Source organism: Theobroma umbraticum, unplaced genomic scaffold (genome assembly GCF_002168275.2).
Source record: "Theobroma umbraticum cultivar Fairchild unplaced genomic scaffold, ASM216827v3 scaffold_51.0, whole genome shotgun sequence".
In the NCBI taxonomy this organism is placed as follows: Eukaryota; Viridiplantae; Streptophyta; class Magnoliopsida; order Malvales; family Malvaceae; genus Theobroma; species Theobroma umbraticum.
In genome coordinates this window covers 5,508,778-5,534,056 of record NW_018397260.1, presented here as the reverse complement: position 1 = coordinate 5,534,056, position 25,279 = coordinate 5,508,778, and the positions used below count along the sequence as shown (strand labels likewise).

General features: G+C 37.0%; 5 protein-coding genes across 8 annotated transcripts; 3 read left to right on the top strand and 2 right to left on the bottom strand.

Moving 5' to 3' along the window:
• The first annotated feature begins 3,446 nt into the window (after positions 1-3,446).
• Positions 3,447-8,738, top strand: LOC110417244 (O-fucosyltransferase family protein). 2 transcript variants are annotated; one of them, XM_021429486.2, is made up of 12 exons: positions 3,447-3,927; positions 4,201-4,326; positions 4,743-4,842; positions 4,930-4,997; positions 5,559-5,647; positions 5,758-5,938; positions 6,041-6,169; positions 6,263-6,396; positions 6,581-6,794; positions 7,516-7,700; positions 7,807-7,902; positions 8,069-8,738. In XM_021429486.2, the coding sequence occupies exons 1-12, from the start codon at positions 3,763-3,765 to the stop codon at positions 8,220-8,222; spliced, it is 1,641 nt and encodes a 546-aa protein (XP_021285161.1). In that variant the 5' UTR covers positions 3,447-3,762; the 3' UTR covers positions 8,223-8,738. The 2 variants fall into 2 exon arrangements, with proteins under 2 accessions (XP_021285161.1, XP_021285163.1); XM_021429488.2 differs by having other exon boundaries at positions 3,448-3,918.
• Positions 8,739-8,981: 243 nt separating this feature from the next.
• On the top strand, positions 8,982-12,884 carry TL29 (ascorbate peroxidase 4). Its single transcript, XM_021429800.2, has 11 exons — positions 8,982-9,271; positions 9,417-9,515; positions 9,846-9,930; positions 10,014-10,048; positions 10,219-10,284; positions 10,412-10,452; positions 10,936-11,066; positions 11,181-11,287; positions 11,520-11,657; positions 12,139-12,273; positions 12,515-12,884. The coding sequence occupies exons 1-11, from the start codon at positions 9,155-9,157 to the stop codon at positions 12,623-12,625; spliced, it is 1,065 nt and encodes a 354-aa protein (XP_021285475.1). The 5' UTR covers positions 8,982-9,154; the 3' UTR covers positions 12,626-12,884.
• A 182-nt stretch (positions 12,885-13,066) lies between these two features.
• Positions 13,067-16,770, bottom strand: SRS (Seryl-tRNA synthetase). Of its 2 annotated transcripts, XM_021429797.2 has the most exons (10): positions 16,379-16,770; positions 16,148-16,296; positions 15,943-16,036; positions 15,700-15,848; positions 15,507-15,599; positions 14,880-15,059; positions 14,354-14,520; positions 14,088-14,222; positions 13,917-14,010; positions 13,067-13,699 (listed from the first exon to the last, which is right to left on the bottom strand). In XM_021429797.2, the coding sequence occupies exons 1-10, from the start codon at positions 16,611-16,613 to the stop codon at positions 13,424-13,426; spliced, it is 1,572 nt and encodes a 523-aa protein (XP_021285472.1). In that variant the 5' UTR covers positions 16,614-16,770; the 3' UTR covers positions 13,067-13,423. The 2 variants fall into 2 exon arrangements, with proteins under 2 accessions (XP_021285472.1, XP_021285473.1); XM_021429798.1 differs by lacking the exon at positions 16,379-16,770 and having other exon boundaries at positions 15,943-16,043; positions 16,148-16,288.
• A 569-nt stretch (positions 16,771-17,339) lies between these two features.
• On the top strand, positions 17,340-18,548 carry LOC110417435 (histone H3.3-like). The gene is made up of 5 exons (XM_021429801.2): positions 17,340-17,475; positions 17,624-17,695; positions 17,806-17,882; positions 17,976-18,066; positions 18,170-18,548. The coding sequence occupies exons 1-5, from the start codon at positions 17,380-17,382 to the stop codon at positions 18,338-18,340; spliced, it is 507 nt and encodes a 168-aa protein (XP_021285476.1). The 5' UTR covers positions 17,340-17,379; the 3' UTR covers positions 18,341-18,548.
• A 1,185-nt stretch (positions 18,549-19,733) lies between these two features.
• COX6B (cytochrome C oxidase 6B) lies at positions 19,734-23,639 on the bottom strand. Of its 2 annotated transcripts, none has more exons than XM_021429519.2 (5): positions 23,480-23,639; positions 22,064-22,390; positions 21,856-21,938; positions 21,673-21,754; positions 19,734-20,172 (listed from the first exon to the last, which is right to left on the bottom strand). In XM_021429519.2, exons 1-5 carry the CDS (start codon positions 23,519-23,521, stop codon positions 20,119-20,121), a joined length of 588 nt encoding a protein of 195 aa, XP_021285194.1. In that variant the 5' UTR covers positions 23,522-23,639; the 3' UTR covers positions 19,734-20,118. The 2 variants fall into 2 exon arrangements, with proteins under 2 accessions (XP_021285194.1, XP_021285195.1); XM_021429520.1 differs by having other exon boundaries at positions 22,064-22,375; positions 23,480-23,635.
• Positions 23,640-25,279: the final 1,640 nt, after the last annotated feature.

Genomic DNA, 25,279 nt, shown 5'->3' with positions numbered 1-25,279 from the left:
TTCTCATGCGACAATCTATTATTAAAGCGAAAGAAATACAATTTCACAAAAAGATAAAAGAAAAAGCAAACTCCAATAAGATCACGAGTTGATTAGGATTAATGCTGTGACACTTGTTAATGGAATGCTTTTGATACTACTTAATACATTTTTCAGCGACCCAAAGGGGAGAGAACTCCGTACAGGTTTTCGGCTCTCCGGTCTTTTGCATGTGCTGCTGTTCCTTTCTTGATGCCGAGTGTTTCCTTCGAAATTGAAAGAAAACGAATCGCAAATGAAAGCGTGAAAGGACCTCCGGACCCACCCGACCTTAATCATTTTATTAGAACTTGAAAGGAGCATCTGCCACGTATACAACCATGAATTTCCCTGGAAATTCCTCTCATTCGGTTGTCCACACAATGCTTGCCACGTAGATTATTCGACAATGCCTTACCTAATTAACACGTCAAAAGTGGTCGTTTAAAAACATTCCATAAAAGTTATTACTCAGTAGCAATACTGAAAATAGAATTAAGATAATGAAAGAAGCAGCAGCACAATGCATGTTGATCAGTGGGCATAATCACATGAATTGTTTATAAGTTTTTATTAATAATAAGACGAAAAATCAGTATTATTCCATTCCCCACTCTAAAAATTCTCTTTTACGTCATGTGCTTATATATAGCTTCTAGCTTTCTACATCAAGGCAACAAATCGAGCCTAATTTTTCAAAACTAAACCGCTAAAATAGTCTACAATTATCAGCTACACATTCTGCATGAGGCAAATGATGGAGAGAATCTGAAGTTTTGCTTCTAAATTATCTAACCTTAACAATCATTTTTAGCAATCTATCCATAACCTTTTCTGAGTCTACCCTATTAGTAGTTGTATTAATGAGGGGGACTCAGCATTGGAGAATTAGAAAATTGGAACCATTTTTGCAATCACCGACAGGCCTGGACTGAACCTATTGATCAAGCAAGCTATTTGGGTTCATTTTTGGCTAATTCCTAGCCCAAGTGGTCAGTTCCATAGATGGACATAGAAATTTCCACAAATCAGACTTTGTAGAACATGGCACCATCGCCATGCCACGAGTAGATATATAGCTGTTGTTATTGCAAGTGTGGGCCGAAATGAATCCCCATGATTCCATGTTTGTGAACGTGACAGATGGTGGAAGCAAATCTGACAAGGAGAACATGTCCTCTGTTCACGAATCGTGACTATTTTAGTGCACTTTGAGCCCGAAACAATCTTTTTGTGATTTTTTAACAAAAAAAAAAATTGAGGCAATTTGTGTTTTTAATCTGAAAGAAATTTAGAATGATAAATTTCTGATGACACTATTTAAAAAAAGAAAATAAAAATAATATAATGTCGGACATTCATGTTGGATAAGAGTCTAACTGAATCAACGGGATTTGTCTTAATGGAGCTTAGATCCTAATTCCTAAAGATAATTATGCCACAATTACCTAAAAAAATGTTAGAAGAGTCAAACTTATTCTAAAATTAGAAAAAAAGAAAGATTTATCATCTTAGACTCCAGTCATTTTGCATTCTAAGATAACTATAACCTAAGCAATAAGTATGCCCAAATTAAGTGCTGTAGAACGAACCCATACCTAACATTTAAATACTAATGAGATATTAAGGTTCTAACAAATTAATGAATATAACGATTTTGAAAGTTATACATAAAAAGTAATCCTTTTCATTTTATAAATACACAACTGTTTTTATCTTGATATTTAACTTTGTAACTTTTAATTTAAAATTTAAGATTTTAATTGATAGAGTTATTAGGGAGAATTAATAAATATAACCAATTAATAGATGTACTATGAAATTCATATCTATATGAAAACGTTTATACTCACAAATTCATGGTTGTGCATTTGGCCAATTGCCCCTTTATTCTTTTGTATTAGCCTCCAGCTTGACACTATGACTCCAGATTTGCGGGATGAGAGCAGCTTGAGATGAGCCCAGAAAAGTTTACTGCACTTTTCCGCGGTTTCTGTTTTGTTCTCATATTACAAGCTACGATGATACAACTGATGGTGAGCTGGGAGAGGATGCGACCGAGGAGACTCCCTCGAGCTGTCAGCGGATCTAAAAGGAGCCAGACGCGGTGCGCAAAAGCGGACAAGAAGTCGGAGGAGGCGTCACGAGAATTTGAAAGCGGCTAGTTGGGAGCTAGAAAACGATCCAATAGGCTAAAGGCTTGTAACCTCCATGCTGTATATAAGTTTTGTCGTCTTCAATAATTCTTTTTTCTCCCCGACCACAATCTGTTCGAACCTCCACTCATGACGACAACGTCCATTGGATTTACCTTCATTTCCAATTTGTATTTATCCTATTCTTTTACATTTTAAATCTAAGGTACCACGCTTAAAACACCTGACATTCAATAACCTTGTTCTCGTGGCCCTTGATCTCTCTCTCTCTCTCCGGTCTAAGTTCTTTTTATCCAAATATTTATTTATAAAATATTCTTAGCCTAATGTTTATGAAAGCATTGATTTAGAATTTGTTTTCGTCATGGTTAACATAAGCTTTCATCGTAATTATCGAATTTGATTATACAATAAATTTCATTCCCTCCGTTTAATGAAATTTGAATTTGCTTGCAATCGAGCAGTTCACTCACTCTTACAAATCTTTAATTCTGGGCACATGTTTCTCTGTCGTTCCAATCAATGCAATACTTCTTGAGATCCACATTGTCCAGTCCCGCTTCTCTATTTGTACCGCCTTGTTGCTTTCGCTTTGGTTTTAGACATTGGTCGACAGGGCTGACGAATTGATGAAAAAAACAAAGTCAAAACCACATCACCTTTATTTGTAATTTTTTCAGTGGCGTGATCATAAATTTTATACATCATAACCACTTATTTTGACAACAAGCTTACACCAATTAGAACATAGAAAATTGCAGTATCATTTCTTTTTTCAACATTAATAGTATCATTAATATTTGATTATTTCAATTCAGACATTGCAAAAGAAGACTTTGATTATGTTTTTTAGGTAAAAACTCTTCATTCAAAGGCACCTAAATTTTTTATCCGCAAAAGTATGCGCATGAACTGGATACTGGGTAAATTAACAGTTAAATTTTTAATTTTACCGCCGTTATTTTAAATATGATCTTTTCATAATCCATAAATATTTTAAAATTACTAAATCTTTCTTCACTAAATTTGATTTTTTAAACCTAACAGTTACCTCTAATCAGATTCAGGCAATTTAAAAAATTTAGTAAGAAATTTAAATATATTTTGACTAGTGGATCCCATGAAGCGTATCTCGCTTATCTACTAATCCTGTTTGAACTTTTTTAAACAGTTTTATTATCATAAAATCTCAAATTTACCCTTTTATTTTCTCTTTTATTCCTTTTTCTTAAATAAATTAAGTTTATTATTCCTCTAATCTACGAACTCGAAATTCTCGTTTATAAACCGACCAAAAGCTTAGCAGAGTGGCACCAACAAAGAACAAAACAAGAAGCAAAATCCTAAATAAGCAGAAAAAAAAAAAAAGAAGAAAACATAGCCGACCGCTTTAGCTTTCTCTTCGTAACGCAGAGACAGAGAAACAGAAAAGGAGAGTGAAATTTTTTATTCTATGCGATCGCTTCCTTAGTATGGCGGTGCGACATTGTTTTTCGGCCGTTCCGTTTTAGAAGGAAGACACGGAGTTCTTGTTTTGTTTTTTTTTTTTTTTACTTTTTGTTTTTTTAGGAGATAAAGAAAAGAAAAGATGCAGAGACGGAGGCGGAGAGTGGTGGTGCTGCTGCGGAAGATGCTAACGTGCGCCATATGCACAATAGCATTAGTGGGACTGTTGTCCGTGCACGTACACGTGTTCCCTTCTTCTAGAGTCTCCGACTTGTCTGATCCTTACAAGCTCCCTACCGTCAGTCAAGTATCTCTTTTTGATTTAGGGTTTTTTTTTTTTATTCTCTTCATTTCCCTTTCGAAGCTTCCATGTTGCTCCATTGCTGCTTTTGTTTCACTTTCAATAAAATAAATTGCTGCTCGATTTGTTTCCATAATTTCTTATTTTTGGAAATTTGGTCTTATTTATTTAAGGTTAGGTATGATACTTATATGGAAATTTATTTTTCCATTTTTTGCAGTATATATTTTTTCTGCTGAGATTTGCATGTTGATTTAAATATTTTTTCCATTTTTGTAGCAACATGAACTTAATTATCGGAAGTTAAGCACAGAGCGAGAGTGGACGCAGGAGCTGGCTCCGCCTCATTTATCGAAAGAGCTGGCTTCCCCGCATCTTTCCAAAGCTCCTCTTTCGTCTCACAAGGTTTTTGTGTTTCTGTTCATTTTTTATATAGTCTGTTTGGTTGCTCAGAAAATGTAACAATAGGACAAAAATGAAAAAAAATGTATTAGTTGCTCTTTTTGGATTATGCTCCTTCACATGGTCCCTTGTTGCATTATTAAGTTTTGACTGCAGAAACCAATGCATTTTTCCAAATTTCATTTAACCAATTAGAAGGTTTTGTTTAATCCATTTCGGTTGAGAGTTGAGTGGTGGTTGTAAAATTCTACTTAATCCCTTTTAGTAGAGTGTTTCAATTTTTTACTATCTGTTTTATTTGTTGCTTGTTCTTGTTGTTGTATCGAGGATTGTGGTTTGGGTCAAATAGATGTTAGGTGCATATATTGATGCAAAGTAGTTATGCATCTTTCATGTTTTCACTCCTTTAGATTTGACAGTTGGATGGTGCCAGAGGAAATCTGGATTTCGAGAAGTTGTGGAAGCCACCTGTGAATCGCGATTTTGTGCCCTGTGTACAGCACAGTTCTAATTATGCAGGTAAGGGAGTTAGTTTTGAGTTTCATTTTTTGGTATATCTAATAAATACTTGTGGATTAATTTTCAAATTTATCATTGTTTTTTCAGCTCCTGATGAGTCAAGAGGTTATCTTCTAGTTCATACAAATGGTGGGCTCAACCAAATGCGAGCTGGGGTCTGTATATTCTTTCCTTTTACTGGTTGAATTCTGGTTTGATTATATTCATGCCAGCTATATCTGTGTTATAACATGAAACTTATTATTACTTGATTGGAAGAAACATAGTCTTCTGCCAAACTTGTGGAATGACACTACTTGCATATTTGTTCACTTCTTCTTGCTATAAGCTTGACTTCACTCAGTTTCCTCTTTCTATTATGGGATTTGAAGTTGTCTTACTTCTTTGCATGTTGAAACATGTCCAGTTCTCCACAAGTACACAATGGTTTCAAATACCTTTGAACGTGATGTATTCCTTCACCTTCCCACATTTCTTGATAGAGACAGGGACATTCAGACATCTACTTCCCAAGAGATATGCATGCATAATTGTCTATGGAATAGTAATTACATTCTCTTCAGCTATGGGATGATACTGAAAGATTAGAACCTTACATGTGTTTAAGTTTACTGTTTGAAATATTAGGCACGATAGCCATTGTAACTTATATTCCAATATGAATTTCAGTTTTTCTTGATTGTTTAATCGAGTGGAATCTCATTCTTGAATTGCAGATATGTGACATGGTAGCTGTAGCCCGTATAATACATGCCACTCTTGTTGTTCCGGAACTTGATAAACGGTCATATTGGCAAGATTCTAGGTAGCCTTTCCCCTTCAACTCAGATCCTTTGCAAAAGTAGTACTACTTCCTATCTCTGATTGAGTTTCTTCATGACTGATGTCATAATTTGTTTCTCTGTTAACTTGCAGCAACTTCTCTGATGTTTTTGATGAGGACCATTTTATTAATGCTCTGGCTAATGATATTAAAGTTATCAAAAAGCTTCCTAAGGAGTTGTCTTCTGCTACCAAAGTAGTTAAGCAATTCAAAAGCTGGTCTGGTTTGGAGTATTACCAGGATGAGATAGTTTCCCTGTGGGAGGAATATCAGGTTTGTCCGTTGAAGTCTTTATTATGATTGTGCTAAATGGTTTACTTAATGTTCCTGATCGAAGTACTTTATCAAATGCTTCTTTCCCCCCTTTTTTACTAGGTTATTCGAGCTGCCAAGTCTGATTCTCGCCTAGCAAATAACAATCTGCCTCCAGATATACAGAAGCTTCGTTGTCGTGCTTGCTATGAAGCACTTCGCTTTGCACCCAAAATTGAAGCAATGGGGAAAGTAATTAGTTTGACCTGAGTATAAATTCACTTCTTCAAGTCTTTAGAATGTTTTTTTGTATTCATCATACATATTAAGTTGTTGATATTGCAGTTATTGGTGGATCGAATGAGGTCTTATGGTCCTTTCATCTCTCTGCATTTACGATATGAGAAAGACATGCTTGCCTTTAGTGGATGTACACATGGTTTATCTAATGCTGAAGCTGAAGAACTAAAGACAATCAGGTATAACAGTTAGCTGGGTTTCTATATATATCCTGTGCAAGTTGAAAGGAAGTGGGAAGATAAAGTAGGAGAACATTCTTTTCTAATGTACATGATATTATAGAGTGAAAAATAGGAGAAGTGTTACCAGGTTGGATAAGAGATCAACTCCTTGTTATATACCACTTCCTTTCTGAATTTGCAGGGAAAACACTGTCTATTGGAAAGTGAAGGAAATTGATGCCAGGGAACAGAGATCCAAAGGATATTGCCCCTTAACCCCAAAAGAGGTCGGAATTTTTCTCACTGCTCTTGGATATCTGTCAAACACCCCTATATATATTGCTGCTGGAGAGATATATGGAGGTGATACTCATATGGCTGATCTACGGTCGCACTATCCCATGTTAATGAGCAAGGTAGGAAGGAAGTTGTGTCATTGGTTTGATTGCCTCCTTTATACACGTAATTATGATGCCGTCGTCTATTTGGGTTATATTTTTCACGAGGCCAATTGTGGAAAAAACAAGACTTTAGAACATGTGGAACTTAATATTCATGGAAATTCAATCATAATCAGCCTTCCTTTATTGAAACTATTATGCACATTGATTTTTATCCAATATTATAGCGAGACTAACTGTTTGTGATCTTTATACTGGTTTGTATATCCAGTTAGTCCATACGTTCTTTAATTAATTATCATTCAAAATTTTCCAATGCAAATTGGACATGTGTTTTTAACTTGTGATTGGTTGTGTTTTTCTATTTTCTAAAGCTAATGTTATAGTGGAACCATCTTTATGAAGAAACCAGCACATAACTGGTACAGTTAACACTGACTGAGAGATCTTTGACCATTGTTTACTATTTTTGTTGCTCTGTGGATAATTGCTGGCATGTTTTGCCTGTATTCTCTCTCTCTCTCTCTCTCTCTCTCTCATGTTGCGTGTGCATGACCATCATACTAATGCGTAGAAGAAAAATGCACATACATGCATAAATAGATACATATAAGGATACGCACCATCCGTTTATAAAAATTGGTGAAATGTTTATTATAATGTTGTTTGATATTCTGAGTGTTAAGGATGGAACATGGAGTTGGAATATAGTCTTATACACTGTGATATTTTGTAGGAAAAATTGGCTTCTGTTGAGGAGCTTGAACCATTCACCACTCATGCATCTCAAATGGCTGCACTTGACTACATTGTATCTGTTGAAAGTGATGTCTTCATTCCATCATACTCTGGAAACATGGCGAGAGCTGTTGAAGGGCATCGTCGTTTTCTGGGACATAGGAAAACCATTTCTCCTGACAGGTGAGTCAGTTTAATTTCTGAAATTGAACTGATTTTTAATTATCTATCTGTTATTCATATCTAATCGTTTGCGGTGTACTGAAGTTGTTTCTGTACTCTCCTTCAGGAAAGCACTCGTCCGTCTGTTTGACAAAATTGAGAACGGGGTATTGAAGGAAGGCAGAAAACTTTCCAGTCGAATCATCGAAATCCACAAAAAACTGTATGTAGTTTTTCTCTTTAATTAATTGGAAGCTGCAGATTGTGGCTTGTGGTAGGAGCAACTCCATTATCATTGCTGTGCTGCACTTATAACAGCAATAGTTTAGATGTATGCAATTAATATTCAGGCTCCTCATAACTCATGGTTTCTTTCATGGATTGTACAGGCAAGGGTCCCCAAGGAAGAGAAGGGGTCCTGTCTCAGGAACAAAGGGCATGGATAGGTTTCGCTCAGAAGAAGCATTTTATGTAAATCCATTACCAGATTGTTTGTGCAGGAGGGTATCACAGAATGTGAGCGCATCTATCAGTATCAGGTAGATCAGATGCTGTAGTGCAATTGCTTTTATTGAAGATCCCCTAGCTACTTGTTTGGTGGCACCTTTCATTATTGCATCACGTCCATCAATGGAAGATCTTCACGCTGGCAATGCCACTACAAGAATGGGGACGCGGAGTGTGCATATCTTGAGTTTTAGACAATTGGTTCAAATTCAATACGTAGATGGGTAAGATTCAATGGATTAGGGTTGCAGGGGCCCGTACAGGATAAAACTGTAGCCGGGGCCTTCACATGCCTTTCAGAAGTTGCATTAGGTTTCCATGGTGCCGTTGGCGATTCATTGGGCACATGATAATTGTAATTGTCCCAATGCTTCAAGAAATAATAATGTGCTCCCTTCATGTATTGCCTTTTCTTTTGGCAATTGATTGCAATAGTAGTGAAAGCATGTTAATCTAGCTCTTTTTAACCCCTCCGTTGTGCTGCTGCTCGATTTATGAGTTGCATTTTACAAGTGAAATCTGATGATTGCCATCCAATTTAAGTTTATGAAAAGATACCAATGCAAGTAGAAAGGATCTCGTCTTGGGGCCTTCTCCTTTGCTTCTGTTGTTTGTATGTTTAACCCGATACCCCAAAACCGAGTAGGACCCAGATCTGGCAAAGGGTATGGCCCACGCTGGTTGCAGATTCGTTTCTAATATCTGGTGCTTGGTAATTGGGTCCGATACTAGAACTCTCAGGAACTCGGCCCGCACACAATAAGAATCGCGATAGATAGGAATCAGGATAACACAAAATCATCAACTCTCATGCATACTCCACACGTACCCGTCTTGGCCCCCCTTAGTCGCATATACTCTCTCTCTTTCTCTCTATCTCTCTCTCTTAACGCTGTCAAGCTCTAAGTTGTAAAGAAGAAACGAAAGAGGAAAAAAGATCTTGTATTGGTTGAGAGAAAGTTGGAAACATGGAGGCAATGGGGGTCTCTTTCCTTTCAACAACACCCTCTTTGATTTCTCTCGTCCCTGTCCCGTCTTTCAACTCCAACTCTGTTGCTACTAATAGATGTCTTATTACTCGGGCAGTAAGTATTTTGCATTTTCTGAAGAAATGCTGACTCATGGACCGGGTTTTTCTTTTTTTTTTTTGTTTTTTTGTTTTTTTATGAATTAAGTGTCTGAGCCAACCATTGCTTCTTTTTCTTGTTTTCATGTGTTTAAATGAATCAGGGTGCTATTCGTTGTAGTAAAACTGAAACTGATGTTTGTGGTGAATATGGTTTCCATCGTAGAGATGTTCTCAAATGCATTGGGGCAACCGTTGGCATGGTGAGAGCAATTCTTTCCATATTGCATCGTATCATGGCTTTTTCTTTTCAGATTCACGTAGAAGCTAGAAGAAATTGATACTGAGACCGTGAATTGTTCGAAGAATATAATAGACCGTCTCATTAAGGCAATTAAGACACCTGTAATTGTTCTTTATCCTGTTAATATTCAAGAACTACCTTTTGCTAGTTGGCAATTGATGACTTGTTCACACTGTTAACCTTGGGCTTTAAACCGTTAAAGCCATGTTAGTAGATATAAAACAATAAATCCTCCATGAATTAGAATGATGTGGTGATAAGTTTCTGCCAGCTTTGATCTGTCTTTTAGGAATTATTAGCAAGCTCAGGACCATGGGTTGAAATGGCAACTGCTGCTGATTTGATTCAACGTAGACAGCGCTCTGAGTTTCTCTGTAAGTACTCTAAACACTAGTAAAGTTTTACCTCTGAACCTGCTACAGTATGCTAAACTGTATTTGGCACTTTTCTACTGCAGCAAATATTAAGGACACCCTGCTCAAAGCTATAAAGGTAAATTTTTATATCCCGCTTGCTGTCCATATTTCTGCAAATGCAAAAAGTCGTGGCATCTAGAGCCTCAAATGTAAAGTCTGGGATTAGTTGATGCGGAATTAAGTATTCAGTTCATTATGCTTGCAATGTTCATTTCCTTAATGCTATCTTGCAATTATGAATTTCAGGGAAATCCAGATCTTATTCCTCCCATACTAACTTTGGCACTGAATGATGCTGTGACTTATGACAAGGTCAGATAAACAATATGTGTTTAACTGTTTTGTGCATTTGAGTATCTTTTTAACTCCGTTATATGAGATGGAAAAAGAAAAAAAAAATGGAAAAAAAATACTAACTTTCTGCTGCTTAAGTTTGTAGGCTACAAAATCTGGTGGCCCAAATGGATCCATTCGATTCAGGTATGCCACGTTTTTACTTGCAGCATTATCTCAAATATAAGTTCGTGCTCAGGAAATATGCAAGATATGCCATTTTTTTCTCCATAATTTTTATAGTGAAATAAGAGGGGCTAATTATGTAAGCAACCTGCAGATGAGGTTTGAAAAATTCCTACTGAAGGCAAGTGATGACTGCTCTTTCCAAGGCAGCCTTTTATAGTATTGACATGATAATGTAGAACACTTAGTGGATCTTGACCTGTTTCTAGCTTTTGACAAGATAAATGGATAACATAAGGAGTGCTTTACTTTAAGGTGAAAAGTTTGGACAGAAGAAAGTTGGAGATTATTTTTTCTGAGTTCTCATTTACTTTAATGAACACATGCTCTTCTCAGTTAATGGCAGTCAAATCTTCCTTCTAGGGAAACTTAACAGAATCATTGCTTTAAACATTTTATTCAAGTTTTAACCTGATTCGTTATTCTCCTTTTTGTGGCCTAAAGCTCAGAGTTAAGCAGACCTGAAAATAAGGGGCTTTCTGCTGCTGTGAGTTTATTGGATGAAGCCAAGAAGGAAATTGATTCATATTCCAAGGGTGGACCTATTTCATATGCAGACCTCATCCAATATGCAGGTGATACGTTATAAATGTTTGATATTCCAAGTTAGAATTACGCGGGGTATTCCTTTGTGTGATAAAACAGATAATGCTAATTCACCTGACACAGCATTTGTTTATTCTGAGTAGCTCAAACTGCCACCAAGGCTACTTTTGTAGCATCTGCTATTCGCAAATGTGGTGGGAATGAAGAGAAAGGAAGTTTTTTATACTCAGTATATGGTTCAAATGGCCAGGTTCATTTTTCTTACTATGTCATGCTGTACAGTTGCAGTATTATTTAAGCCAAAATTATATCATCTTTTGAAGACCCGTAAATGCACAAAAAAAGCATGTCAAGCAGCTCCATGTCTTTAGTATCTCTTCCCTTACTGGTGTTTCCTACCTCAAGTTAGTTGTTTTAAAGACTAAATGTGATTTAAGTTGGCAATTCACCATGATTCTGATACTGTTATATTGTGTCAATAGTGGGGCTTGTTCGATAGGCAGTTTGGACGAAGTGATACTGAAGAGCCAGATCCAGAGGGAAGAGTGCCCCTGTGGGAGAAAGCAACTGTGCAGGAAATGAAAGATAAGTTCAAAGCAATTGGCTTTGGCCCCCGTCAGGTAGTTGCACTGTGTTTTCATCACAGTTACTTTCTTAAGTTTTTGATCTTCTCGAAACCTTATGCGGGGCAATTCTGGCTTAAATTAGAGTGCAACAGCCTTACTGAACTTAAAACCCTACATTTTCAGAGATTTAATTTTCCTGCCTAAACTGCTTCAGTTTAGAGTGCAACAGCCTGTATGGCTTTTAAGTTTTAGCACCAACTCATTGCTTATTGTTTTTGCTGGACGCATCATCTTCCTCTAGATTTATCATTCTATGTTGCCAGTGTGGCTATATTGATACTAGACCTGTTCTTAATCTAGGGTGCATTAATCTTTTCCCTAATGTGCTTGTGATCGCATGCAATTCTAACTTTTCAGATGGAAAATATGAAGAAAGAAGGCGAGAAATAAATTGAACTCCGTTTAGATTCTTTTATTGTTGCAATCATGACTGCACCCTATTTTGAGTCATTGATTTTCCCTTCTGGTTGATCAGCTAGCCGTGATGTCTGTATTCCTGGGTCCTGATCAGAGCGCTACAGAGGCCTTACTGGCCACTGATCCTGATGTTACTCCGTGGGTTCATAAATACCAACGTAGCCGAGAAACAGTGTCTCAGACAGATTATGAGGTTAGTTGATTATTTCTCTTTTTCTATTTCGAAGTTGGAACAGCTTCATCCTCGCATGGGCCATTGCCTAGACTGCCAAGTTTTACATAGAAAATTGGAATTACTTCCTGCTAACATTAAGCAGGGTTTCACCTACTATACGGTTATGAAAACACAATAAAATTTTTCCAAGCTGCACTATTTCTTCTTTTATATTATAATATTAATTCTGGGTCTTGGTTTGAAAATGATTCTATTCCAGGTTGATCTGATAACTACACTCACAAAGTTAAGTTGCTTGGGCCAACAAATCAATTATGAGGCGTATACGTATCCAGTCAAAAAGATTGAATTGAGCCAACTCAAATTATAGGCAGAAAGCAAACAATGGTATCAGAGAAGTACATGAACATGCCAGCCTGGTTGGCAGTCCGACAACAATTTTTCCCAGTTGAATATCTTCAACCTTTTGGTATATGCAATGATTTGTGTATATCCATCAGGTAGCTGTTAGATATGGAGCCACCTTTGGACTTGAGTGTTTATAACTCCACAACGTACTGTAGCCGGATTACAGACATGTTTGTTGTAATTTCTCAGTTCGGTAAGCTCACTGTCGTTTTCGGCTTTCACTTGCTGGAACAGCTGTTTGCCTTAAATTCCGATTATCTTTGACCTCTATTACACCTGAAATGTTCTATACTTGGTCTCATATTAGAGAGCGAGATATATATATACATATATAAAGACGATATCTTACCAAGATTACACACTAAGCGCTGGAAATTTAAACCATAAATGGTTGAAGTGCATGTCATAAAGCAGAAAGGCTCAATTTTCAAAATTAGCTAACAAATGTCAGCCAGCTGGTTGAGGTTGCAACATCAACAAGCTGTTTCACCAATTTGACAAAGAGCAACTCATAATGCTAATTTTCAAACCCGAACCATCAATAATTAATCAACGTCAACAAGACCTCAGAAATGTCAATAGCTCTCCAATTCTGGGAAAAACATTCCTCTCACTTTTCTCTCTGTTTTCCCACCGACATCAACTTTCTATATATTTTCTTCCTTTTTCGTTTTCTTTTTCCTTTTTCCCTTCTCTTTTCTGAGACTACATGCCTAAACTTGTGGAAAATATCACACTTGAGTGATACCACAAATACTATTTATCTGGATTTAGGAGATATAAGTTCAATCCCACCCATGAATGGCCTTAATGGATTTGGAATAATAACAGAACCATCTTCTTGCTGAAAATTCTCCAGCAAACACACGAGCATCCTTGGAACTGCACATGCTGTTGCATTTAATGTATGAACAAATTTGGTTGTAGCAAGGCTGGCTTTACCCTTCTTGGAATTTGTTAATGGTGATTCTGATGGGCGATACCGAATTCCCAGTCGGCGACTTTGATAGTCAGTGCAATTTGATGCACTTGATATCTGTTTAGAGAAAATGTGTTATACCTAATATTCAAAAGAATTTCCAATAAATAAATAAGAGATTCAAAGGTAATTTCAAAATGCTTAACTGTTTGCCTCAACAAACAGAATTATTTCATTTTTCAAGATATATCATTGCAAAAGCAAAAACCCGCAGCTAGTAAAATTGACAGAATTTCAATTTGCCATAAGGAAGCAGAAAAGGTTATTTCAATACCTCACCGTAGCGTTCTAAACCTGGCATCCATGCCTCCACATCAATTTTACGATAAGCAGGTGCACCCAAGTCCCCTGTAGCCATATCTAAAGTTCTGCCAAGAAAGCAAAGATTGTCAAATAACAGAACAAAACCAGTACAGAGTAAGTAAAGGTTAATGAGAGTCCATACTTGTAATGTAATCCTAGAGATGAAAAGAGATCCTCTTCAATTTTAATAAGCTCCTCATGGTACATATCACTGTCCTCTGATCTGCATAAAATAAACATTTCCACCTTGCTGAATTGGTGTACTCTATAAAGACCCCTGGTAAAAAATGGAAAGAGTTAGTTCATTCAGAAATCTAGTCTTTTCAACTATTTAAGAAATTACCCCAAGCGCAGGAACTATAGTGAGATATGGATAAAATAACAATGAAACTTAAGGTAGCTGATCACCTTGTTGCCGTGCCTGCAGCACCAGCCTCTGTACGAAAACAGTGGGAAAATGCCACATATTTCAGGGGTAATGAGGTCTCAGAAAGAATAGAATCCATGTGAATTCCCCCTACAGGAATCTCTGCAGTACCAATGAGGCACTGGTCACTATCTTCAATGGAATAAACCTGTTCAGTGTTTGAAACAAGTATCAAGAAACCACCATGAAATCCTAACTAAATTAACATGATACTCCCAACTTTGAAATAGTCTCTGTAGAGAAATTAAGTATTCTGATATCAGAATGTAAGATGCGGATTCAAAAAGCTCAATAAAAAAACTGAGGAGCCCCCATTTCAAGCTGAATCCAAGCTATTGGTTGCACCGACCATACTAGTGATCCAGCTCATGATCAAAGTGGTTCATAGAGTTTCAACAGCTTTGACTCGTGATTTGTGCCAAAACAATACGCATTTTCTTTGATATTTAATAAAGCAAGTAACACTTATTTTGCATAAAAGGGACTACAACATGAATATATGCAAACCTGCGTATTTTCTCCACGAGGTTGGAAGCCACATTTTTCAACAACAGATGACCTCACAATTTCTGGTGTTGTCAGTGGTGTAAATCCCCTCTTCATGACTTCTGTCAAGGTCCAGTTGACAAGGGCCATTTCCAGCAACACTGCTTCATTCTTCAGGTAGTAAAATTTTGAACCACTTACCTGTACATCAACCAATATACATAAACCTTAGCTGAAATTTGGTATATAATCCAAGATTTGATAAGGAGTAAGTAAACAAATTGTTATAGTTAAAATTACAAGGTTCCATAAAAGTTGCAGAGTTTAGAAACTCTGGTGCCACATTATCACACCTACAAGTTTCAGATTACAATGTGAGACACAAAATTCAAGAGACAACTCAATTCAGTGCGTTGATCCACTGAAGTGACTTGTTAATTAGTCTAGCACCATTCTAATTGAAAATAGTGCACTCAACCTACACAAGATCAAGCTGACTAAATTAGTTATAGGCAATGAAGGCAATTAATTGACTAAAATTATGGTGAACTACAACCAAATTTAATTTAATTTACCAATAAAAACCCTTAATTCAACCACCAACAAATTAGAGATGCTCTCATACCCTAGACCAAACAGAAAAAATACCTCTGCAGCGGCATCAAAATCAAAGAGATCTAGTTCCTTCCCAATTTGAAGGTGATCCTTGATTGGGAAGTCAAATTCACGGCGGCTACCAACCTAGAAAAATACAAATTAAACATCAAAGCTGTATGAATACACCAGAAAGACAATATATAATGACTAAAGCACAAGAAACTAATCAAAGCAATATCAATACCATATTCCTCAACTTTGAACTACACTCCCCTCCAATTGGAACATCAGGGTGAGTCATATTTGGTATACATTGTGCTTCAAGCTGAAGCTCATCCCTTAATTTTATAAGGTCTTCTTCCAAAGTCATAAGTCCTTCCTTCAGATTCTTTCCTGAATCACAAAACCGCAAAAAAACACATTTCAAAACCAAAACAATTAGACCACAAAAAGGGCACCAAGAAACAGCAAAACATTTGAGCAACACCTTCTTCTATGAGCTTTTGGCGCTCAGAAGGTTCTAATTTTCCTTTCATCTTGTTTGCAACCGTATTCCTTTCCCCTCGAAACCGCTCAACTTCCTGCAATCTGTCAGCAAGAATTAGCTAAGTATTATGAAATTAAAAAAAAAAATCTTTCACATTATTGCATTCATTTCGAAGATTAATGGAGCAGACAACCAAAAGATTAACCTTTTGAAGATTCAACATTTTGTCATAAAGTTCAAGCACAAGCTCCAAATTGGCATTCGAATTCCTATTCTTAATATTAATAGCAACCGCTTCTTTATTATCCCTTATCCACTTGAAATCTATCGCCGCCCTCCATTGCGGCTTTACAACTACAAAGACAATTTAAAATATCAGAGATTGAATTTTTTTAAAAAAAAATTGGATAAAAGATTAACAATTTAATGTAATTACCTTTATTATCGGAGATTTCTGTGGCGGGAGCGGCTGCCACAGCCGGGGCGGAAAGTGCTCTAATGAGAAGAGTGATGGGAGGTGTTCTTGGAGGACTGTGGCGGGAAAATAAAGAGAGTTTTAGACTTTGGGGAAGTGGTCTGAAAATGAGGCGTGACGAGGAAGATGAGATTGGAATCGTCGCCATTTTTAGGGATTGGATTGTCGTCCCACTTAAACGACACTGTAACGCCATAACTTCGCCTCCGCTTCAACTATGAGACTCTGTTTTCTTATATTTGCAGCTAAAGTTATCTTCTTTAATCGTAGAAGCTAAAAAGCAAAAAACTGAGTAATGAAAGCAATCTATCTATCTATCTATCTATCTATACTATATTTTGAAGGAAGGTACCAAAGTTATTGTGGCTGGACGAAGGGGCTGAGAAGGCCTGGGTGGAGCTAAAAACGACGACGTATGACAATTTTTTTATATAATTATTAAATTATTATATGAAATTGATTCATTAATCAGAAATCATTTATGTTAAACATAATAACCATAATAAAATAATTGAAAACTAATTGATAAAAAAAGGTTGGGAAGAAAAGCAGACCTTGGGTTTCAAATAATTTGGGCAATTATATGAAAACACGAGTTCGTCTGCCCCGCGGGAAATGGATTCTATAAGAGACCGATAAACGGGGCCGCTTTTGCAGCCATTTTTGTCATCAAGAGGCCTGAAGCCTTTGAGGTTAAGAACGGCGTCGTACCAGCAGTCCTCTGAGCGAGGCGAATTTGTTGCGAAAAAGCAGTCTAGTTCAACAGTGTGGACCAATAGGAAGCGAGTCTCTCTCCACGTTGATCCAGGACACATCCTTAAATGAGCATCTAGGCCGTTCACCGAGGCTCAAAGAAACACAGCACAGACAACTTCTAACCGTCCGATCACTAACGAATAAAAGTGGATCAGTCACGTTTTTTTTGTCCACCTTGGCCGCCTATAAATAGTGTACGACTTTTAATGCTCTCCATTAGATTCTCGCCTTCAAGTTTCCGAGTCGTATCGAGAAAATTCCTTACTTTCAAAAGCTCTCTCTGTCTATCGTCATATTTTGAGGTAAGCGTCTTAGCTTTGATTTTGGGTTTCTAAGTTTTCTTAATCGATTCTTGTAAGTTTTTTGAAGAAATTTGGCAGAAATATAGGGAATTTCTTTTTATTTTTCTTTGTTTTGGGATTTACTTGGTATTTAATATGGTCCATATAGATGGCTCGTACGAAGCAAACTGCTCGTAAGTCCACCGGCGGCAAGGCTCCGAGGAAGCAGCTCGCCACCAAGGTTTTATTTCCTCCTCAATGTTTTTGGTTTTTTAATTTTTTCTCGATTTGATTTGGTTTGTTTGTTCCTTTGGTTTCGATAAATCGTTTATTTGTTGTTTGCTTTTTCAGGCTGCTCGCAAGTCGGCCCCAACAACCGGAGGCGTGAAGAAGCCTCACAGATACCGTCCTGGAACTGTTGCTCTTCGGTAAGTCATTAAAAACACGTTTTATTTCTTAAAATTGAATTTTTATCTTTCTTTTTTATACGAATTTGACTGGGGATTCTCCATTGGATGCAGTGAAATCCGTAAGTATCAGAAAAGTACCGAACTTCTCATCAGGAAACTGCCTTTCCAAAGGCTTGTTCGTGAAATTGCCCAGGACTATAAGGTATACTACTAATTTTTAATCAAAATTTGAAATTGAATTTATGAATAATAATGAATAATTTTGTTGATTTATGGTTCATTTGTTTGGCCTTTGTGGTTTGCAGACCGATCTGCGTTTCCAGAGCCATGCTGTTTTGGCGTTGCAAGAGGCAGCAGAGGCATACCTTGTTGGATTGTTTGAAGATACCAACCTCTGCGCCATCCATGCTAAGCGTGTTACAATCATGCCCAAGGACATTCAACTTGCCAGGAGGATTCGTGGTGAAAGGGCTTGATTTGCTCCAGATGATGTAGTAATCGGCTGATTTGTTGTTAGGATATTTGTTTTTTTATCTTCTTTCATAGGACTTGGATAAGGATTCAATTTAGGGTGGATTTCATCGATTTCTGATGCTGTAAAAACCCGTAATTTGACTTTGATTCGTATTCATTTAGGTGGCTTTCCTATAAAATCATTAAGCTAAATATAGTTTTGTTTGATAAGTTTTGCCACCTCTTAATCTTATGGACGGCATTATCTGTTCGAATTTCATTAGACGAAACTTCATAAATAAAGTTTGGCGGTCAGGGTCCCTGTTTGTCGCATTGTTTGGTTGACGGTTTCAAGTCAAATGAGGCGATACGGAGAAAACTTGCGTTCGGGGACTTCCGTCCAACACGGAAAATACAGTCCCGGTTAAATGTTGATGAAGCCTTGTACAAGCCAAAACTTCTGTGAACTCTTCTGTTAACAATGGGATGTTATTCACTTAAAGTCAACCTCTCATACATGTTTTGTTGGTAAACAAGTACTTTACCGGCCCTCTATATTAGCCACGTCGGCTTCTTGTTAGTTTCTTACCTTTGCCCAAACAAAAACCTTTTGCAAAGAACAAAGCCCAAATTCTTTTGGAGTGCAATGTACAAAGCAACAGAGATCCGTTAAATGCTTTGGGCGTCTGGCATAATGTTAAGAAAACACGAGACCCAAAGCAAAACCATAAGCGGGTTGATTGTAGCATTCAATTTTCAAATAGATATCGTAGTCAAAAGCTAAAAAGGTTGGGGGAGAAAAACCCTCGAAAGTTGTGCTGTTTTACGACCAAAAGCAGAACATAATGGACGCACACGCGCAGACGATTGAGCGGGGGATTATTGCTATTTGCTAATGAGTAATCTATTAAATTCATCTAAATAAAGAACACACCTTCCAAATCCTTGACTTTCAACACAATTCGGTCATGTTTTTGTGTTGCAGTACATTCAATTAATTCAACGACAACGATGTTCCTGAAGCATCATTCATTCAATTTTCAAAAACCCAAACGGGTTTTACATGGTCATGCCTCCTACATGTCATTTGCTTCTTCTTTTTTTCCCATTCTCAGCTCTGCCTCAGCCTCACTCTCTCTGCATGCCTTTCTCTCCGCCATCTCACATAACACAAAAAGGTAGTAAGAAGAAAAACAAACCCACCCTGGGCATAATAATACTCTTATGACCAAGAAGGTGATGACAAAATATTGGTTCGTTCCACCATCGATTACCACCTTGGCCATTTATAACACCATCTCTTTTCACACCAAGGGCAATACCAGTCTTTAGAACAACCATGTACAACAAGAAACTCTTAATATTTTGCATATGATCTTTGGAAAAATACATAAAAATCCACGCACGCACCAGAAATGCTTCAATATTGGAATTTTCAGCACTGCAAAGCTGAGTTAAGAAATCATTAATGAACTGAAATCTAGGCCATTACAGAGTTACATGCTCGTTTTATTATAGTATGGTTTACGTCAATAACCTGCAACTATGATGGTTGCAGCAGAAAAAAATAAAAGGAAAAAAAGCTTTCATCATGGAACCGATGAGTAATAACTTTCATTTTATGAGCGACACATTGTGTCATCCTGGATCTAGTCTATCTTACATGCAAAAATGTCTTATTACTTCGTCCATTCAAATAGGACTTTTCCTGAAAACTCTCCTTTCATTCAAGAAATTCATCTGCCGTGAACTGGTCATATAACAGAAGAAAACCATGACAAGGCTTCCTGACAGGTACCATCTACAGAGGACCTGGAAAAGTACCGTTCTCCCTTTGCTCATTCCATCGGTCTATCTGCAAATCAAGAGAGTTAACTGTTAGCTCAAAGAGCAACATCAAATAACAGAAGTGGCCCACAAATGGGAAATAAACATATCAATCAACTGTGCAATAAGGTATTAATTCTACTAACATACTAAGATAGAAAACTAATACAAGCAGCCAGTTACAGAGCAAGCATCTTCTTCTGCAGTTTTCACCCGCAGCCACCAGGACGTATAATACTCATTAAAGTAGTTTAAACTGGGGTTGGAAGAATGAATTCAAGTATAACATTCTCCCATTCCTCAAAAATATGAGAAAAAATTAACTTGAACAAGCAAAACTAATCATTTTCATCACTGCCTCTTTATTTTTAGCGGTGCCCTCCATTCTGATTCTTCTTCAATGTCAGATTTAAACAAAAGTGTCCAGATCAATTGACAAAGCACAATCTGAGGACCTCCGATACTAGCAAGGAATGATGAACCCTATCTAATCTTTTCTACTTAACTTTAGTTCAACTGAAGAAATGATTATAAGATTAAAAGACTTGGTTCAAAAAACAGTTCAAAGTTGGACTATATAATACTTAAATCCAAATGCAGCCATTGAAAAACAGACTATACTTTTCCTGTATCGCCTATAATTTGGAATTTAGGAAATTTTGTGTGCAAGGAACAATCCACCATTTCCAGCAATGCACTAGTTTGGTGTATTTTGGTATTCAGTTGAGCTCATCATTTCTAGTAGCTTTTAACAGTCATTTGTTTCCTCCCAATTTAAGTCTATCTTTACATATTTATTAGTTAGTTTCCTATGCAAGCATTGCATCTTAGTCGGCCTAGACAAACATTGAATACTTATTCAGTTCCTAAGGCATGGATGCAATAAAAAATCCCAATCTATTTCCTTATCCTATCAATCTAATTTCTTCACAAATTTTCAAACCGAAATTCTTACAAATGAAACCACTTATCCTGCCCATTAAACCCTAAACTTCTTGCTACAATGAATTTCCTTGAAATATCCATCTGCGCTAGCAACCAAAATAGGTCTACACCTGCAACTTTAACTCCTGTATCCCAGTCATAAAGCCTAAACTCTTCTCTTTTCTCCAATCACAAACACCTAAAAGAAATCCTTCTTAAGGCTGAGCCTACCGCAAGACAAGTGGGAAGATTTCCAAATTGTTTTACGTCACTGGATCTCTTCATGCCATCCCTATCGACTTTCTGGCACTTGAGCTCAGTAAAACATACAAAAAAAATTCAACTAAATTCACTCAACTCCTATTTGACAGTTATGTTGACAGCCCTTCAACATCATATCATCTGTAACTGACATTCACATTTTAGAGTTAATTTAGCAACACCTCTCTCAAAAAGAGATGGGACCATAAGGCATTCCTTGATTTTACTCATGTAATAAGAGCAACAAACAGAAAATATCCGATAAGAGTCAAAACTCTAAACCGTTATGCATCTTGTTATGATAAAAAGAATTGCATTAAGGTTTCTAGGGAAAAATACACACCCATTCTCCAGGACATAGGGAACGATAATACTTGGCAAACTTGTCACACTCTGGTGCACCTTCTCCCTTCGCAGCTACGCAGCTATATGAGATGAAAAGATAAAAGGCATGTCAAGAAGCAGAGCTAGAAGAAAGCAGAGCCTTATAAGATACAAAACAATTCATAAACCATGTTTAACTCACCGATGGTACTCAATGTATCGTGTGAAGCAATGCCTTGTTTGGTTTGTAGTTGGGAAACGAAAATCTGCCGGGGCAGTCTCAAGCTGAACATGCAACCACAGTATGTTAGTGAAGCAATCTAGCATGTAAAGATGAGTATCGTATACACAAAAAGGAATTTGGAGGCAGCAGAGATGAAGTTCTTAGTAAACAAGCTCAGGAGGGCAACCTTTATCTCTGGTGTTTCTTCAGCATCACCTGAGTTCTCCTCTGCAGTAGGCTTACTACTTTCCTCTGCAGTAGGCTTACTACTTTCCTCTGCAGCTTCTGGAGCATCTTCACTGCTGTTCTCAGTAGCGGGATTGGCTTCAGTGCTTTCTTCAGTAGCAGCAGGAGGGGCCACAGTGGTCTCCTCAACTGGAGCGGCAGGAGTCTCCTCCACTTTCTCAATGACAACTTCCTCAGAAGCAGCATTGACTGGACTTTCAACCTCTTTTACTTCTGCTGGTTTTGTAGCCACATCTGATTTCTCCTCTTTCTCCTTCAGCAGATATTGCTTCATGTCAAATCAGTAAAGAATATAAATAGGTTTCCAGGATAATCAGGTCAAATAATTACCCCCCAACGATATACACACACGTTTATAAACACAGCATCAGAGAACTTAATATCAGCTCAGCTACACAAAAGGCTTTACAAGCAAGAGAAGTAGAAATGCCACGGAAGTTATCAAGACCAAAAGTTGCAAACAAGGTTACATCCTAACTAAATTTTAGCAGGAATGAGCTGTTCCATAAGGAACAGCAAGCCAGAGAGAAGATGATCGAAAGTTCAAATCATCATTTGAAATAGCTGATAAACATTATTTTTCACACAGCATACTCAAAAGCTTTGAGTTCCTAAACTGCAATGTTCACTCAGTGTTACTCTATGGTTGCCATGAGCACAAAACACTGCAACCTGCTCTTTGTCAAAAGCTTTGGATGCTTAAACCACTAAAAATTTTGCTCAGAATATTATCTGATGCATATTTTAGAATAGTTGTTTGAGTATGAACTACGACTTGTGAAAAATATAATAACTTTAGCTCAAAATGTTATTTCAATGACCATCATGAATGCAGCCCCTCAACAAACCAACACTGTGCACAGCAGACTCCTACTGGTGTTTATTATGAATTTATGATAGGCTCGAATCTTAAGGCAAACCATAGAGTAATTTCATCGAGTTATTCTAGAAAAATGTTGCAAAAAATTATGTTAATCACATGCTCATGATAATGCTCAAGAAAATTGGACCTTAATTGTTTATGAATCGTTAACGAGCATAGACAATTAAAACCTAATCAAATCACCATGTAAAACTTCAAAAGGCTGATATGCTCAAGCGACCAAATAAACTCTTCATAATGTTTTAATTTCAGCAATAATATCCAGCACCACTCTGTCAGATCCGTTCATTTCAATTAAATCAAACTTAATTCTGAAAATCAAAATTGAAGATCCAAAACAGTTCTAAGATTGCAAAAACAACAAAAGCAACAAAGATCGAACTTCGCCATTTCTACAAGGATTAAAATAAACAACAATTATTGCTTTCGAAGAGATGAAAACAAATTTTAAATCAGAGAGAGTAAAAAAGGTACCTCAGAGAGGGAAAGGGGTTTGTCGGTTTGAGCTTCCGCCATTGCCGGAAGAGGAGGCGATCGGGCTGTTCTCTTTTGTGTTTTTATCAGCTGTTGGCTGAGTTCTAGAGAGGCGGCCAAAGCAGAATAAAATGTCGACACAGAGATATGTTAGGTTAGGATTTGAGCGTCTTTACTGTTTTACTGCGACAGTCAAAAGCGCGAAGAGATATGGGAAAATTCAAATAAGGGTAGTGAAGAGAAAATATTTAGTAGTTGCAAGCATATTAAGAAGTATTCGTTAGAAGGAAATATAGCCTTTTGTTATTTTTGTTTTTTATCGTGAAGGAAGTGGTAATTAATTAACACGTTATTCTTAGGCTTTTTATCTAAGAGAGGCAGAGAAAGCAAAAGAGAAGCCACCGTCAGCGTTGGCCCAAAGATGTAATTGTTGCTGTTGATATTCGTATTATTTCATAAAAATTTTCAATATTATTGCGTATTTTGTCTAGTATTATTCAATTAATTTATGATAATTTTTTTAAGAAAGTAACAAATTTCATCATTTATTTATCAAACTATGATAATTAACATTTTCAAATTGTCAAAAGTAGTGGCTGGAAGAGATAAGAAGAAAAATGATATTACCCGTAAAATGATAATTAACATTTTCTCTTCAAGTTAATGATTAAATGAATTGTCATTTACCTTTTCATTAAATTTTTTTGGCAAGGAAACAAACTTTAAATATTGAGGGTATATTATATTACCCCATTTTGTGATTTCCACCAGAGATATTGAGTTCACGCAGCGAGAGCCACGTATTAGAACTACACTATTTTTGCAGGGCTGTCGGTATAATGTAGAAGCGACTGGGTTTCCCTTTTTAATTTTTGGATTGACTGGGCTGCTGGACTGTTGGGTGGTTCCTAATTATGGGCCTCTATCTTGGGCCAACTATTATGACGTGGTTGGCTAGAAAGTTCAGCTCTTTTGCTTTTTCTGTTGTCGGTGAAAAGACAACTACAATTAGGTGGTTACTGTGGCAAGTGGCTACAAAAAAAGAAACGGTAATTCCTTTGATATCAATGCCTTTTAATGAATCCTGTGTACCCAGTCCTGACGACCTTCAAAGAAACCTTCAAGAAAATCCTTTGCATCCTAAGAATCTGCTTCAGCCATGCCTGCGGCTGCCAGAGGTCCATGAGTCATGACCAATGGCCTTTGATTTCCATAATAAGACGGTACAGTAAAAAGTTCCTACCCCTGATGAATTCTATCTAGCAGGAAATTCCCTCTGCCCTTCGAAACTATTGACTTATTACTTTATAAAGCATACCAGGTAAGTGGAATCATTGTTCAAATGCTAAAGAACCACTAACCTTGTCCAAGAAATGAATGCAGGCAAGAATCTTGCAACAGTTCAAACCACTAACTGGATGGTAAATGAATATTCTATAAACTTTTTCCAACAACTGACAAGTAATAGAAGGAATTAGTTATACTAAGTGCTTGATGGCCTCAGATTTCACCACTAAAGAACCCGGAAGAGAATTGTAAAACCATATCCATGACCAAGACCACTTTTTGAAAGGTCAGCAGTAGAACCCACAGGAGAGAGGGTTTGGAGCAGCCCTCAACTCCAAGAAAAGTCTTCAGCCTCACAGGAAACACTAATTGGTCCAAATCCACTATCATTCATGCAAAAGGTCAACTGTTTTAGTGACTTTAACTTCCTTCTCTCCTCAAATCAAAGTGAGGCCCCAGAGGGTATATAAAAAACAAAATAACAACATAGAACAGCACAGTCAAATTTCAGCA

What these genes read in the sequence shown, in the direction of transcription:
- LOC110417244 (XM_021429486.2), top strand. Translation starts at nt 3,763, where the DNA reads ATGCAGAGACGGAGGCGGAGAGTGGTGGTGCTGCTGCGGAAGATGCTA. An exon ending in GAAGAACTAAAGACAATCAG is followed by an intron (nt 6,397 to 6,580) that starts GTATAACAGTTA and finishes CTGAATTTGCAG; the next exon opens with GGAAAACACTGTCTATTGGA. An exon ending in ATCCCATGTTAATGAGCAAG is followed by an intron (nt 6,795 to 7,515) that starts GTAGGAAGGAAG and finishes GATATTTTGTAG; the next exon opens with GAAAAATTGGCTTCTGTTGA.
- TL29 (XM_021429800.2), top strand. Translation starts at nt 9,155, where the DNA reads ATGGAGGCAATGGGGGTCTCTTTCCTTTCAACAACACCCTCTTTGATT. An exon ending in GATGTCTTATTACTCGGGCA is followed by an intron (nt 9,272 to 9,416) that starts GTAAGTATTTTG and finishes TAAATGAATCAG; the next exon opens with GGTGCTATTCGTTGTAGTAA. An exon ending in AGACCTCATCCAATATGCAG is followed by an intron (nt 11,067 to 11,180) that starts GTGATACGTTAT and finishes TATTCTGAGTAG; the next exon opens with CTCAAACTGCCACCAAGGCT.
- SRS (XM_021429797.2), bottom strand. Translation starts at nt 16,613, where the DNA reads ATGGCGTTACAGTGTCGTTTAAGTGGGACGACAATCCAATCCCTAAAA. An exon ending in AGAAATCTCCGATAATAAAG is followed by an intron (nt 16,297 to 16,378) that starts GTAATTACATTA and finishes TTGTCTTTGTAG; the next exon opens with TTGTAAAGCCGCAATGGAGG. An exon ending in GTTTAGAACGCTACGGTGAG is followed by an intron (nt 13,700 to 13,916) that starts GTATTGAAATAA and finishes TTCTCTAAACAG; the next exon opens with ATATCAAGTGCATCAAATTG.
- LOC110417435 (XM_021429801.2), top strand. Translation starts at nt 17,380, where the DNA reads ATGCTCTCCATTAGATTCTCGCCTTCAAGTTTCCGAGTCGTATCGAGA. An exon ending in GTCTATCGTCATATTTTGAG is followed by an intron (nt 17,476 to 17,623) that starts GTAAGCGTCTTA and finishes TGGTCCATATAG; the next exon opens with ATGGCTCGTACGAAGCAAAC. An exon ending in GGAAGCAGCTCGCCACCAAG is followed by an intron (nt 17,696 to 17,805) that starts GTTTTATTTCCT and finishes TTGCTTTTTCAG; the next exon opens with GCTGCTCGCAAGTCGGCCCC.
- COX6B (XM_021429519.2), bottom strand. Translation starts at nt 23,521, where the DNA reads ATGGCGGAAGCTCAAACCGACAAACCCCTTTCCCTCTCTGAG. An exon ending in CGATACATTGAGTACCATCG is followed by an intron (nt 21,755 to 21,855) that starts GTGAGTTAAACA and finishes CATCTCATATAG; the next exon opens with CTGCGTAGCTGCGAAGGGAG. An exon ending in CCCTATGTCCTGGAGAATGG is followed by an intron (nt 20,173 to 21,672) that starts GTGTGTATTTTT and finishes CTTGATTTGCAG; the next exon opens with ATAGACCGATGGAATGAGCA.